General features: G+C 43.2%; 1 protein-coding gene across 2 annotated transcripts; it reads left to right on the forward strand.

Annotated features, from left to right (window-relative positions):
- Positions 1–116: 116 nt before the first annotated feature.
- Positions 117–14,146, forward strand: LOC114789777 (tyrosine-protein kinase receptor TYRO3-like). 2 transcript variants are annotated; one of them, XM_028979153.1, is made up of 19 exons: positions 117–453; positions 2,147–2,330; positions 3,761–3,861; positions 3,974–4,144; positions 6,580–6,666; positions 6,769–6,884; positions 7,251–7,431; positions 8,702–8,844; positions 9,234–9,372; positions 10,137–10,263; positions 10,344–10,438; positions 10,521–10,616; positions 11,059–11,139; positions 11,221–11,313; positions 11,407–11,528; positions 11,620–11,729; positions 11,843–12,002; positions 12,211–12,347; positions 12,446–14,146. In XM_028979153.1, exons 1-19 carry the CDS (start codon positions 384–386, stop codon positions 12,855–12,857), a joined length of 2,625 nt encoding a protein of 874 aa, XP_028834986.1. In that variant the 5' UTR covers positions 117–383; the 3' UTR covers positions 12,858–14,146. The 2 variants fall into 2 exon arrangements, with proteins under 2 accessions (XP_028834986.1, XP_028834993.1); XM_028979160.1 differs by lacking the exon at positions 117–453 and adding an exon at positions 618–706.
- Positions 14,147–14,344: the final 198 nt, after the last annotated feature.

The raw sequence follows: 14,344 nt of genomic DNA on the forward strand, positions 1-14,344 counted from the left end.
CTGAGGGGAATTAAAAAAAAACAAAAAAAAAAAAACAGAAGTGTTGTTTCTATCCGCCAATTCTCCACAGCATCTCTAGGCGGCTCACACACACACACACACACACACACATTCCACCAGCAGCCCCGATCCCGCGCCGCCGGGGAAAACATCTCGCTTTCCGGCACGACGGGAGTCCCCGCACGACGGGGACAGAATGCCAGATGTCCCGCTGGACCGCCGCTGATCGTGTTTGCGGAATTTGGACGAATCTCTCTCGTTTCTCTCTCTCTCCGCCCCGCCGACTGTCGTTTTTGTCCGAGCCGCGGAAAGCCGCGTCGAAATGGGACGCGCAGGAAAGTCGCGGTCGCGTCGCGTCGGTTCTTTTTAAGTAACAATTCACGATGGGAAGCGGGAGGAAAGTCTCGCCGTGGCTCGGACTGCTTCTGCTCCGCGCCGTCGCCGGATTTCACGGTGAGTTATTATCGCCAAAAAAAAAAAAAAGTTTTGCGACGCCGACCGGCACGTTTTTCGTCCTTAAACGTCCCCGCTCGCCGCTTTTATTTGCAGCTACGGGCGACTCGGGCTTTCAAACTTCGAGGCGGACGGAGACATTTCTTTCCGTTTTTAAAACGAGGGTCCGAAGTCGACGTACCTGCGTACATTTCGTCGTCGCTCTGATTGGCCGGGCTGCCCCTGGACCCGCATGGGAACTGGGGATTTTACGGTACAAACCGGACGAATCGACCCGTTGTACATTTAGGTTGTTTATCAGAGCGACTCGCGACCAGTAGGGACGGGGACAGTCCCGCGGGAGACACGTCCTACACCAGGGTAGTAAGTGGGATTCGAACCTGGGTCTTCTGGGCGGTACTTCCAGCACTGTGAACAGCCGGTTAGGGTAACCCAATGGTGTTGGGTCCGAGGAGTAGTAACGGTGCATAATTAGTTATTAGTTGTTTGTTTTTTTTAAATGTTTAGTAGTTTATTAATTGATTATCACAAATTTATTTATCACAAACTGTTTGAATGTTACGATGATTAAATGGTTTGGTCCAGGCCTATAATGGCTGGTCCAAGTTATTAGTATGGAGAGCGATGAGATGGAGAAGGGAGAACATTTTATTATTTATATTTTTAAATCTGTATTTATTGGAAGTTTTTGTATATATAAAGAACAGGCCAAAAGTTTGGACACGCCTTCTCATTCAATGTGTTTTCTTTATTTTTATGACCATTTACGTTGGATGATTCTCACCGAAGGCATCAGAACTATGAATGAGCACATGTGGAGTTTTGTACTTAACAAAAAAAAGGTGAAATAACTGAAAACATGTTTTATATTCTAGTTTCTTCAAAATAGCCGCCCTTTGCTCTGATTACTGCTTTGCACACTCTTGGCATTCTCTCGATGAGCTTCAAGAGGTCGTCACCTGAAATGGTTTTCCAACAGTCTTGAAGGAGTTCCCAGAGGTGTTTGCCTTCACTTTGCCTTCACTCTGTGGTCCAGCTCACCCCAAACCATCTCGACTGGGTTCAGGTCCGGTGACTGTGGAGGTCAGGTCTCCACTTTTTGTTAAGTACATAACTCCACATGTGTTCATTCATAGTTTTGATGCCTTCAGTGAGAATCTACCAATGTAAATGGTCATGAAAATAAAGAAAACACACTGAATGAGAAGGTGTGTCCAAACTTTTGGCCTGTACTGTATATAAGTTAATAAACAAAGTCTGCCTTCAAACTGCCACCATCACCACTCAGCTGTCCTGCACAGGACAGGCGGGTAAAACCTGCAGGAGGTGAAGGTGCCCCTCCTGAAATGAACTACATGCACGGTGTACAGAAATGGCTCTCTCGGGGTCGCCGCTGTGGGAAGAATATGGCCATTGAGCCCCGATGCAGCTGGGGTTTGAAATCACAGAGCAAAGCTTTCACGGACGCATGACGTCTGCGCTTTCCAGCGAAACAGCACCGTGGCCAACAAACACAGAGATGCCAGTACAGAAGGGACGCTTTAAAACTCCAGGAACAGTTTCTCGCCGTTTTCCACAAGTTTTTATATGTTCTGTAGCCCTCAATTATGTTGCTTGTGGAATGTTGTCACCATTAACGCATTCCTTGACCAAGGAATGTCCAGCCTGAGCGTTTATGGTCCCCCCTCCCCAGGTATACGGTTCACCAAGAGCCCTGCCAACCTGACTGTGACCCAGGGGAACTCGGCCCGCCTGGGCTGTGCTGTTGAGGGCCTGAGCGAACCGGAGATAGCCTGGATGAAGGATGGCGAGAAGCTCTACAGCACGGACCAGATGTACATCACGCTAGAGGCGCAGCACTGGGAGACCTTCCATAGGTAATGAGCTGTGGCCGGCAGGGCTCTTCGCAATGTTATTAAAATCATTCCAGTGTGAGTGGACCATGTGGTGAAATGACTCCTCTGATTGGTCCAGACAACCACATCATTTCATTGTACCACTGCATTTTACTATTTTATCTATTTTTAAAATATGTTACATATAGAGCATTCATCAGATGCCCTTATCCAGAGCATCTTACAATCAGTAGTTACAGGGACCGTCCCCCTGGAGACACTCGGGGTTAAGTGTCTTGCTCAGGGACACAATGGTAGTAAGTGGGGTTTGAACCTGTGACACTGTAGTTGTCCGGATCGTAGGTGAAAGTGAAGTGATTGTCATTGTGAAACACTGCAGCACAGCACACTGTGACACAACGAAATGTGTCCTCTGCATTTAACCATCACCCTTGGTGAGCAGTGGGCAGCCATGACAGGCGCTCGGGGAGCAGTGTGTGGGAACGGTGCACCCACTGCCCTGTTTCCCTCTGGACTACTGTCACCCCTTGTGGTGTATTATGAGTATGGTTGCAGCACAAATATCCAGTTTCTGATTATGATCCTCAATAACTGACATTGTCACAAGTGCTTTAGCTCTTTTTAACACGTTTAAGACAATTTCATTTTATTTTGATGGATTCATGCTTCTCACAGGTGTACCTACCTCCATTAATTTTTATATGTTTGTGTCTGTAGAGTGATCATGAGATTTTGTCCCCTAAATGTCAGGTAGCATTTCAACTCCTCAGACCGGTAGCATTCTTGGTGTCATGAAGAAATGGTGTGTGTTGTAAATAAAAGAAATCGGACTGGGTGAATGTTGGGAGCTGATTCACATTCAGCACGGAGGCGGAAGAGGGACTTTGAAGTGGGCCAGAGCTAGGGATCATTTAATCAGCATTAGGCTGCCCGCTTTACCAGTGCACCCTATTTAGACGGGGTAATAATGACCGTGGTGGAATGCTGTCATCCGCCTGTGAGTAATGCACGGCTCAGGGGACTGCCTGTAACTCGCGGCATTAGTGAACTCTGTCATCGTGGCCAAACAATTGAAATAAAACCATTTTTTTAACGTTCAAATGTCTGCACTCAGCCCTGCCACACGTCACATGTCGTCTGCCTAGGGGCGTCATGGGGAGTGGGCTGAGGGTAGGTGCACATTATGGTAATGTGATCTTTTTACCCAGTTATTCACACACTTCAGTGCCACCACCAGCTCTATTGGAGGGGAGATTTTTGATAGAAAGGAGCCCATCCTTTCATTAGGGAGGTCTGTGCCAAGGGGACTCAACTTGCACCCTAGTAATCTACTGTATTTGTTTTATATAAACAGCCATTTGTCATTCTGTCTGTCTGTCAATCTGTCAAATGGACAGGGCGCCATATGTGTCCTGATTAGGGTTTAAGTCTTGCCCCTCGTCCTCTTTCAGCATGAAGTCAGTACAGCAGCAGGATGCTGGGAAGTACTGGTGCGAGGTCGAGTTTCACGGCATGTCCATTTCGTCTGAGCCCGCCTGGATTACTGTAGAAGGTATCGAATCTTATCGAATGAAGTGAAACACATTCAAATGTATAAACACCATTCTACTGGCTTTGGTCCGTGTATCTGCATACCCCCAGTCTTAGCTCTTCTTTTTTCAAAGGCGTTCCCCATTTTGTGCTGGAGCCACAGGATGTGGCCACGTTCCCTGCTCTGCCCTTCAACCTCACGTGTGCAGCTGTGGGACCCCCAGAGCCAGTGGAGGTGCTGTGGTGGGTTGGGGGGCAACAGAAGGGCAATGCCCAGCCCTCTCCTTCAGTACTCCGTGTTTCTGGTAAGCCCAACGCTTCCTCATGGTGACTAATGTACTGATGATGCTCCTTTTTTGTGACCTGAAGAGGTGACTGCTGTGGTATGATGGGGTTGTGTATCATGCTGTCAATAACCCTGTTTTTATCTTTAATGTGTAAATGTACTCATCCTACATTGACGGTAAAATGCATGGAGAAAATAGAAAGAGCAAACATGATGTCTGATGCTTCAACATTGGCATATTATTCAGTAAACCTACTTAGTACACCTTCATTCAGGGTCATGTTAATGAATTACAGAATGACATAATAGCCGCACCTTGAGGATCTCATCAGAAGCCGTGCGGACAACTGAACTTGGTCAAAGGTCACTGCAGGGTGGCACCGAGCACCAAGCCTACATATTTTTGCTTATATTTGTCAGGGACCGTTCAACAACAGCTATGCAAATAAGATGGTAAATAGCATTTTAACTAAACACTGGTGTCGCATTGGTCACCTTTCATTAATTAAAATATATATATTTGGGGTGTTAGCTGTGTGTATTGCAGTACAACTGCAATACACACATGTCTAATTGGCTGGATCAGAGGGGATCAATATGGCTGAGGAGCAATAAGACACACTTCCCATTTCCATATAATGTGTTGTTTCACTTGCATTAACCGGACCTGCGTGCTGCGAGTGACGATGCATAGGCCTTCAATAAACTCCATGTAGAGAACTAAAATAAACCAATACCAATAAAAGGAATAAGGAAGGAACTGGGACTCTGAACCACCACAGGTTGTCTCGCCTCATTTTATGCCTTCTTTCAGGCAACTAAATTAAGATCATCCATTTTTTTTTCTTTGTGGAATTTGAGACAGGTGGGAAAACTTGACCTGACTGCAGAAACCACATTAGTGATAATTAGTGTGCCACACCTTTTATTTTCTAGGACTTTAATGATAACAATCCTTTTTTATTACCTGAAAACAATTTTCTGTGCAAAACCCCCTTAACTAACAGTGCATGCCTATGCATGTCCTGGAGAAATGAATTCCTGTCCTTCCAAGCACATGTGGAGATACTCTAATGGCCAGTTTTTACGGACATATTTTTGGAGAGGCAATTTGTGACTAAATCACCCAAATTTTAATGCATGGTCTGAACTTGCATCTATCTGATCCTGCTTCTATTGATGGGCAACCACATCGAACCAGTCTTTAGTGAGTGGATGTTGCGATGTTGGCTAATTGAATAAATGTACAGTGCAGATGAAAAGTTTGGACACACCTTCTCATTCAGTGTGTTTTCTTTATTTCATGATCATTTACATTGGTAGATTCTCACTGAAGGCATCAAAACTATGAATGAACACATGTGGAGTTATGTACTTAACAAAAAGTGGAGACCTGGCCTCCACAGTCACCGGACCTGAACCCAATCAAGATGGTTTGGGGTGAGCTGGACCGCAGAGTGAAGGCAAAGGGGCCAACAAGTGCTAAACACCTCTGGGAACTCCTTCAAGACTGTTGGAAAACCATTTCAGGTGACGACCTCTTGAAGCTCATTGAGAGAATGCCAAGAGTGTGCAAAGCAGTAATCAGAGCAAAGGGAGGCTATTTTGAAGGATCTAGAATATAAAACGTGTTTTCAGTTATTTTTTTAGTTAAGTACATAACTCCACATGTGTTCATTCATATTTTTGATGCCTTCAGTGAGAATCTACCAATGTAAATGGTCATGAAAATAAAGAAAACACATTGAATGAGAAGGTGTGTCTAAACTTTTGGCCTGTACTGTAAATGTTATTGCTGTAGTCGGCTGCCAGGATAAGCTGTTGACACTCATGCTTTGTAACTAGATTGACATCTATTTGGCTTGAGCTAAAGTGCTAATCATGTCGCCTCTGACAACCAGGGCAAGGATGGGATTATAAAAAGTGTGAATATAATATGTGTGATATTTTCCGTTTTGATAACATTCAGTTGTTTATCTTGTGAAATCTTTTTATCTTTTTTACAATGGAGGCGCTGCTATTTTTAAAAGGTGTATTCACATGTGTGTTCCAATATTAACATGATTTTGAATAATAAGCTTTTGTATTGTGTTGAGATGCAGAGATATCTGGTCAAGTTTTCAAGTTAACCATCTATAACCTTTCTTTGTGCCTCAGACTAACAGAAAGTCTGAATTAGTGCTTATATGAAGTAGTGCTGCACCAAGTGCACACTGTAGCCTCATTATTTTTCTTACTCTTCAGTTTATGCTTATTTTTTTCTCTTCTTATGTCACATTTTGCACTGCTACTAGTCTTACAAACGGTTACATAATTTTTCCATATGTTGGCTCTTAGACTGTGGGTCAGAATTAATGGTCAGTGCGACAGAAACTCCAACCTGGCAACCGTACCTGTAGATAGACTATAACTCTATAATTTAAGCTTTATAGTGATACAGTGGGTCTCTTCCAGGTGTTAATGAAAGTGTGAAGTTTTACTGCGAAGCGAAGAATGCCCGAGGCCTGTCGGTGTCCCGTACAGGCACAGTGCACATTAAAGGTGAGTGTGGATTTCTCTTCTGTGGGTGTTCAGATGAATGAAATGCTGAAGAATGAAAGGTTTCTCTCTCTGTTTGCTCCTTTTCTGTACGTGTGTCTGCAGTGCTGCCAGAGGCTCCACAGGATGTGCAGGTGCTCCAGGTTCTTGAGAGTAACATCACCTTGGTTTGGGTGCCTGGATTCAATGGTCACTCAGACCTAAATACCTGCACTATCCAGGTAGGTGTGTTTAGTGCAATTTACATAATTGTTGTGATTTACCTTTGGCTATTTACATTTACATTTAAGGCATTTGGCAGACGCCCTTATCCAGAGCGACTTACAACGTGCTTTCATGTTAAAATCAATGAAGTGATCCATTCTGGTTCACTAGGACCCCCAATTATGAATACAATTTTTTTTATTCACTCTGTTGTAATGGGATGTGGTGTGATAAACCCTTCTGAGTCGTAGCGACATTTTTTATTTTTTATGGACTGAGCTTCTTCAACTCCAGACTCCCACAGTTAGATATTCCCACATGAAGGCCATTGCTTACTTGAATAGTAACATATGCTCTTTTGTTCTCTTTCTAACCCTTTGCAGATGACAAAGAAATCCGGGAGGAAGGTGCAGCTTCCTGTCTGGCGTGAAATGGTGCCTCCGTACCAGAAGGTCATTGGCGGTCTCGACTGCTACTCTAATTACAGCGTCAGAGTCCAGTGTGACAATGAGGTGGGGTCGTCACCCTTCTCACCTTGGGTGGGCTTTCAGACTCCAGAATCAGGTAAACATGTATTGAGATTCAGTTGCTTCTGGTTTTTAACTGAATGATGGTCAGTCTAAATGATGGGGATGACATGGTTTTGTCATCATTTTAAAAAGCAATTCTGTCACTCATGCTGACGTAAGGCTGTATGTCCTGTTTGCGATCAGGGAGTGCTGTTCCTTTTGACCTAATTCGTGAATCAGCACTTTACTGAAAGTAGTGATTAGTGGTGAAGGAAGCGGCCCGTAATCAGAAGTTTGCCAGTTTGAATCCCGATCCACCAAGGTACCAGTGAGGTGCCACTGAGCAAAGCACCGTCCCCACACACTGCTCCCCGGGTGCCTGTCATGGCTGCCCACTGCTCACGAAGGGTGATGGGTTAAAAGCAGAGAACACATTTCGTTGTGGCACCGTGTGCTGTGCTGCTGTGTTTTACAATGACAATCACTTTCACTTTCATTTTTCAATTCACCCAGATATCTGAAGATATAAAGACTCCATCTTTATGTAAAAAGGATAGTATTTGGCATTAGCACTTGTTCAAACTCTTATCAATCTGAGGTTAGAACACACTGCCATCTCTTTCCTGCCCTGCCTGATACCCTGTGGTTGTTGGCTATGCTCAAGAAAACAAACAGGCCAAGCTGTTGGAAAGGCCAACCCATGTTTCCCCTCCTCTGGAAGCCACCCATGTGAGGGGGTGCAGGGGACTGAGAGCGGGGCTGCTTAGGGGAGTGTCGTTGGGGGTTCTGCTGTTGACCCTGTTTGCATGTTAGTAAACTGGCTGGACTGGCTCGAGTCCAGTGGATTCCAGCCCCGTTGGTACAATGCTCCATTGTGCATGGCCCCAATCCATTTCAATGTGTGGCTGGCTCGAAAGCGCGTGTCCTGGTGCTGCCATCAGATGGTGTTGTAGGTTAGTGCATGCAGATTTTGTGGATTTCTTAGGGAAAATCATTTCATGGGGTTCTAGGGTCCAGGTTTCAGTCCAAATACATTGATTGAGTCAATGAATTCAGGCTGTTAAATTTTTGGGGGAAAAAAATTATTTTGGCCAATAATTTTAGTTATTTATTTAAAGAAACTACTTATTGACCTTTGGAACATCCAGACTTTATTTAAATTTTAACAATTTGCTTTTGAACTGTTGCACAGGAAACACATGTACCTTAAAAACTGAAAATGTAGAAAAAAATAAACAAATGATTTTTTTGTAAAATTATTTTTGTAATTGTAAAAGTAGAAGCGATAGGATAATTTCTTTTTCTTTTTCATTTATGGTGCACAGTGCCATTGGTTGCCCCCAAGAACCTGACCTTTGATCTCACTGAACAACAGCTGTCCTTGAGCTGGGCAACCCTGAAGGAGGAGGAGCTCAGGGGACGACTGCAGGCCTACAAAATACAATGGGACCAGGGAGGAGTGAGTCAGGTATTGACACAGTACTTTTTTTTTTTTTAATTAAATTAGTATCAGATCATTTTTAATTTGGATGAAAATGAGTGATTGTGTGGTTTCTGGATCTGTAGTTAATCAAATGTTCTAAATTTCGTATTAAGAATAACTGACAATTCTCATCATCAACAGTGCTAATGCCTCATTTACATTTACGGCATTTATCCTTATCCAGAGTGACTTACAATCAGTAGTTACAGGGACAGTCCCCCCTGGAGTAACTTAGGGTTAAGTGTCCACGCCTCAGGGACACAATGGTAATAAGTGGGATTTGAACCTGGGTCTTCTGGTTCATAGGCAAGTGTGTTACCCACTAGGCTACTACCACCCTACTACCACTACCATCTTCTGTCTCCTCTGTGCAGGACGAACTTCTCTTTAAAGAGAACGTGGCTCGCCTGTCTGGTGGCGGACGCTTTTTCAATGCAACTTTCCAGGTGTCAGCATGTACAGTTGTTGGGTGTGGACCATGGAGCCAGCCTGTGCTCGTGATGCCAGCCTCAGGTATGCCAGATGATTATGAACACTGACTACAAAATACATGCATGTTGGATTTCTCTGTAGCTTGAATTAAACTGCTGATAATCTCAATATGTGCAATTTTTATTTTGTATTTGATGTGGTTCATAACAGAGATTTCTTAAAATTTTTATTTCTGCTGATAGCACTATGAACAAGTAGTATTACAAGCAAATCTAAAATTCATTTTATTTGAAAACTGATTGAAAACTGATTTACATTTATGGCATATAGTAGATAATTATCAATCCGTTCTTTAATTGATTGTATCTGGTTATTTCTGTAAAACCTGAAGATATGCTTGATGTTCTTCTATTGCTACGTCTATTAAACCACATGGAAAATAGGGCTACAATATTCAAAGACATCCAGGAATCAGTGGCTTCTAGTAGCATGATGTGCCTCTTTAATATGTTTTGTGGAGAGATTTCAAGTGTCCGAAATGTTTGACTCTATTCCCACATAGATATGGAAATTTGTTCAATCTAGGTACTTTTCTGCCACTTGCCATAAGAAGCTCAGATAAATTCAGCCCTAAATCTGAAAGGAAACTGAACATTGAGGAATGTTCATGAATGGTTGAATTGGCAGTAAGCTATTGTGCTGGACTGAAATCAAACAAATCACTTTTTAAACTAATCCATTTGGCTGAAAGGCTTGAGGAGAAAACAGAGCATTAAAATGGTGGCAGGTCACCCAGTTTTACTGTGGAACTAGAGTTGTGTGAAATTGTAAATCGCTTTGTGCAGTTCTACACAGATCCACTCAGAGAGGGCATATGTGGGTGGGCCTGCTGCTGGGCCTGCTGGTGGCCACCATGTTGGGTCTTCTCCTGACAGTTCTTGTGCATCGGAGAAACAAGGAAACGCAGTTTGGGTAAATCCACTTTTCTAGCCAAATGTCTGTAACGTTCATAACATGTATGTTTAATGAGTCCAAATTTGGCATCTTTTCAGTTCAGCATTCAAACCTCCAGGGGATGAGAGCTCAGTTTCGTTCACAGCTGCCAGGTCCTTCAACAGACAAGGCCAAGACCCTACAGAGTCTACCTGTACGTGAAGCATGTCCGCTTTACATTTAGATATTCTGAAAGTTTGACTTTTAAATGTTCCTTTACATGTTTCTCCCTCTAGTGGACAGTCTGGGCATCAACGATGACTTGAAGACCAAGCTTCAGGATGTGCTGATCCCAGAGAGGCTTCTAACACTCGGCCATATGCTTGGCAAAGGTCAGCATTGAATAATAACTGCTTCACCGCAGCCCATGTTTTCAGTAATGATTGCTAATATAGTGTAGTGATAAAAAAAGCCCTCTCAGACCATGAATGTGTAAGGGAAATTATTGCCATCCAGTGATTGTAATATCTGACTGCTGGATATCTGGTTTAGGTAGGCTACTGATATGTTTTTCTTAAATGTCATATCATTTATTCTGCATATATCAGCCTTTTGCTCTTAAGATGATTGTTACTCAACTTTACTTACTTAGATATTTATTTATGGTTGTCTTCTATGGTCTGTTTGAAGTCATATATGTCCCGTGTGTAGAGATGGTACCCAAGTAAGAATTTCATTATGCTTGGTACATTGCACTCTGCACATAACAAAAAAACTTGAACTAGTTTAATCTCTGATTACATATAACTAGCTTTCTCTGCAAACCTTTTATAGGGGAATTTGGCTCAGTGAGGGAGGCCTTCCTGAAGATTGAGGACAGCTCTGTGCAGAAAGTGGCAGTAAAAGTCTTGAAGAGTGAGTGTATTGCTCTACATTGATGCTGTGTGGTTTTAAAGGTCCTACTCATTAGTTATTTGGTGTGATTTTGACGCACAGCTGACATCACCTCTTCAAGTGACATTGAGCAGTGCCTGAAAGAGGCTGCCTACATGAAGGACTTCCATCATCCCAACGTCATTCAGCTCATTGGTCGGTACACGAAATTGGCCAGGATTTACACTATACAAGTCATAAATCTAAAAGTCGATTTCATTTGTTCATTTGTTTGGATTTCATCCTCAGGGGTGAGTTTACACAGGCGGCCGCAGCAGCGTCTACCCATCCCCATGGTGATCCTGCCATTCATGAAGCACGGCGACTTGCATACCTTCTTGCTCATGTCTCGCTTGGGGGACGAGCCCTTTGTGAGTGCACAGCAAACCAGAAACCCTCAGCTCATATTCGACCCCATTAATCCACTTACAGAAGATGACCGGATTGTTCTCCCTCCTACAGATGCTGTCACTTCAAACACTGGTGCAGTTTATGCTGGACATTGCTCAGGGGATGGAGTATCTTAGCAGCAAAAACATCATCCACAGGGACCTGGCTGCACGCAACTGCATGTAATTCAGTCTAATCCTGGTCCAGTCAATACTGCGCTTCATTTTCATGTTTTGCATTTGATATTTCACACTTTTTATATCTCTCTCTCTCTCTCTCTGTCTTTTGCTCCTAGGCTAAATGAAAATATGACTGTGTGTGTGGCAGACTTTGGCCTGTCCAAAAAAATTTACAGTGGCGACTACTACCGACAAGGCTCCGTATCCAAACTACCAGTGAAGTGGATCGCGCTGGAGAGTCTGGCTGACAACGTTTACACTACTCAAAGCGATGTGGTAAAATGCACACAAACACACTACTATCCAACAGATTATTTAGAGTGCATCAGACAATATCAAGTATTTCAGCATTTGACCATAGTAACACCATTGCAATTTGTCACATTTCAAAAATCATGCCGGTTACAAAATTCTTTTTGCTTAAATGTAAGATGGACTGTACATTCGTAATTGTAAAAACTTTCCCTTGTTAATCCACCCATAGTGGTCTTTTGGAGTGACCATGTGGGAGATCATGGCCCGTGGGCAGACCCCCTATCCGGGAGTGGAGAACTCTGAAATCTACGAATACCTCATCAGGGGTGAGAGGCTTAAACAGCCACCTGACTGCAGAGATGATATGTGAGTTTATCTTCGATGGTAAAGAGGTTCATAATAAAGGCATTCTTTATTCTTTCCTAATGTATAGTGTATTTTTCTCCCCTCTACTACCCTTTCAGTTATGAGATCATACATAGCTGCTGGAGTCCAGTGCCCAAGTGCCGGCCTACTTTCCAAAGGCTGATCGAGCAGCTGGAAGGAATACAAGCCAGCCTTTCTCCAGCACCAAATAAAGAACCGCTGCTCTATGTCAACCTGAATGCAGAGGATTCAGATCAAGGTGCCGTGGCCTCCGGCCCCGAGGAGCCGTCGTGGGGGGTGCCCTGGCAGTGCGTGGGCATGGAGGAGGACGAAAAAGACTGGCTGATGATCGCCTCGGGGGCAGCCCGGGCCATTGGTGGGGATTACCGCTACATTATTGGGCCACCCAGTGGTGGGATAGACGAGGATGGCAGGCAGGTGTCTGAAATGTTGGAAGGAATACCAGAGGATGTTAAGGAGGAAGACGAGGACTTCATCATCAATGTGTGACCGTAGTCTCCCATAAGACTAATTGTACTGTACGCTCATAGTCAGCCCCAGCTTCCAGAGTTGGTGAGAGGGAAGCAGATCAGAAAAACACAAGGCCAGCTTGTGACGAACAGAAGACTCTATGCCTTTGGTGAACTTTGTATGAAAAACAAGCAGCCAGTTCAGAGCTGAACTCTTCAATTTTTTTTGTGTGGCTGTTTTTTTTTTTTTTTTCTCTGATTGTGCAATGACTAAAAAACGTCACAAAAGCTACAATCACTTACTCGAGCAATGTTAAATTATAACATTTAGGCACCTTAGATGTACAAAGATAACTAATTTTTAATGCAACTCTACCATTTTTTTATTGGTGGGGTCATGTAGTGGTTTAATTGCTGTATGTAAGAATATATTGATTACTTTAAACAACGCTTACCTGTAATACAGCTACTGATATGTACACGTACGAGACTGTGAAAGGACGCTTTGCCAAGCCTATGCTGATTGGTTTCAGAACTACACAGACCAGAGCCAGTGCATAAGGGGATAGCAAGGGATAACTGATTATTTATGGATGTTGCCATTTCATTTTTTTATTGTAAAACATGTTCATCTGTTTTGAAGACATGGCCATAAAATCTCAAACAAAACCAATATTGTCTGAAAGTTGAGTCATGGAAACTGGACTTTCTTTAATGTATGTTTCATTCTGCATCCACAGACCTTTGTCAATCTGAAAACCAATATTGTTCAGGAAAAAAGTATTAACATATGTTCAAAAAAAAAAAAGCTTTTGACCAGCCCGATTAATCTAATGTCTCAATGTGGAGGATTTATTTCAATCCTCTGGTCGACTCTCAGTTCTGAGACTCTATGTGCTGAGATGAAGACCAATCGGTTGTGCATTGGAGAGGTGAAATGGGAACCAAGGTACGGAACCCCTTACAGGACTTTTTGTACTGATGTCTGGATAAAACCGAGGTTCACTGGTTGTACTGGAGGAGGAGTGAGGGAAACTGTGACTTGGGATAAATGTAATGTTGATGCATAGAAAGCAAAAGCAACTTGAATTCAAATTGTTCTAAATGATCCCTTTCCATGTTTAAAAAAAAATTGCAGATAAGTGAAAACACTTTTTATGTTTTATCAAGTACTGAATGAAAGTGTTTTGAAACTGAATAAAAAGGGGTGTTCATGATTCATGATTCTTCACGGTGAAAGTTTTGCAGCAGCCATGAGAGTCTGGGAGGTGTGTTTTAGTGTCAAAACGAGCAGATTGCACATCAAATGAAGAAAACCTATGAAGCTGATCGTTCCTGTAGAATTGAAGAAGAACTCCACACTTCATGGACAACCTTTTCTTCTATGGCCATGTGTGGATCTCCTTATTTCACAAAAGGTTTGTGCCTCGGCTAATTTGAGCTTGAGAAGCACTGGGTTTTTTTGCTCACTGCGATAATAAAGACTGACATTTACAGCATTTATCAGACTCCCTTATCCAGATCGAC

Source organism: Denticeps clupeoides, chromosome 1 (assembly GCF_900700375.1).
Source record: "Denticeps clupeoides chromosome 1, fDenClu1.1, whole genome shotgun sequence".
Classification (NCBI taxonomy): domain Eukaryota; kingdom Metazoa; phylum Chordata; class Actinopteri; order Clupeiformes; family Denticipitidae; genus Denticeps; species Denticeps clupeoides.

Coding starts and splice junctions, on each gene's coding strand:
- LOC114789777 (XM_028979153.1), top strand. CDS start 384: ATGGGAAGCGGGAGGAAAGTCTCGCCGTGGCTCGGACTGCTTCTGCTC. Junction 6,667..6,768: donor AGGCACAGTGCACATTAAAG/GTGAGTGTGGAT, acceptor GTGTGTCTGCAG/TGCTGCCAGAGGCTCCACAG. Junction 10,264..10,343: donor AACAAGGAAACGCAGTTTGG/GTAAATCCACTT, acceptor GCATCTTTTCAG/TTCAGCATTCAAACCTCCAG.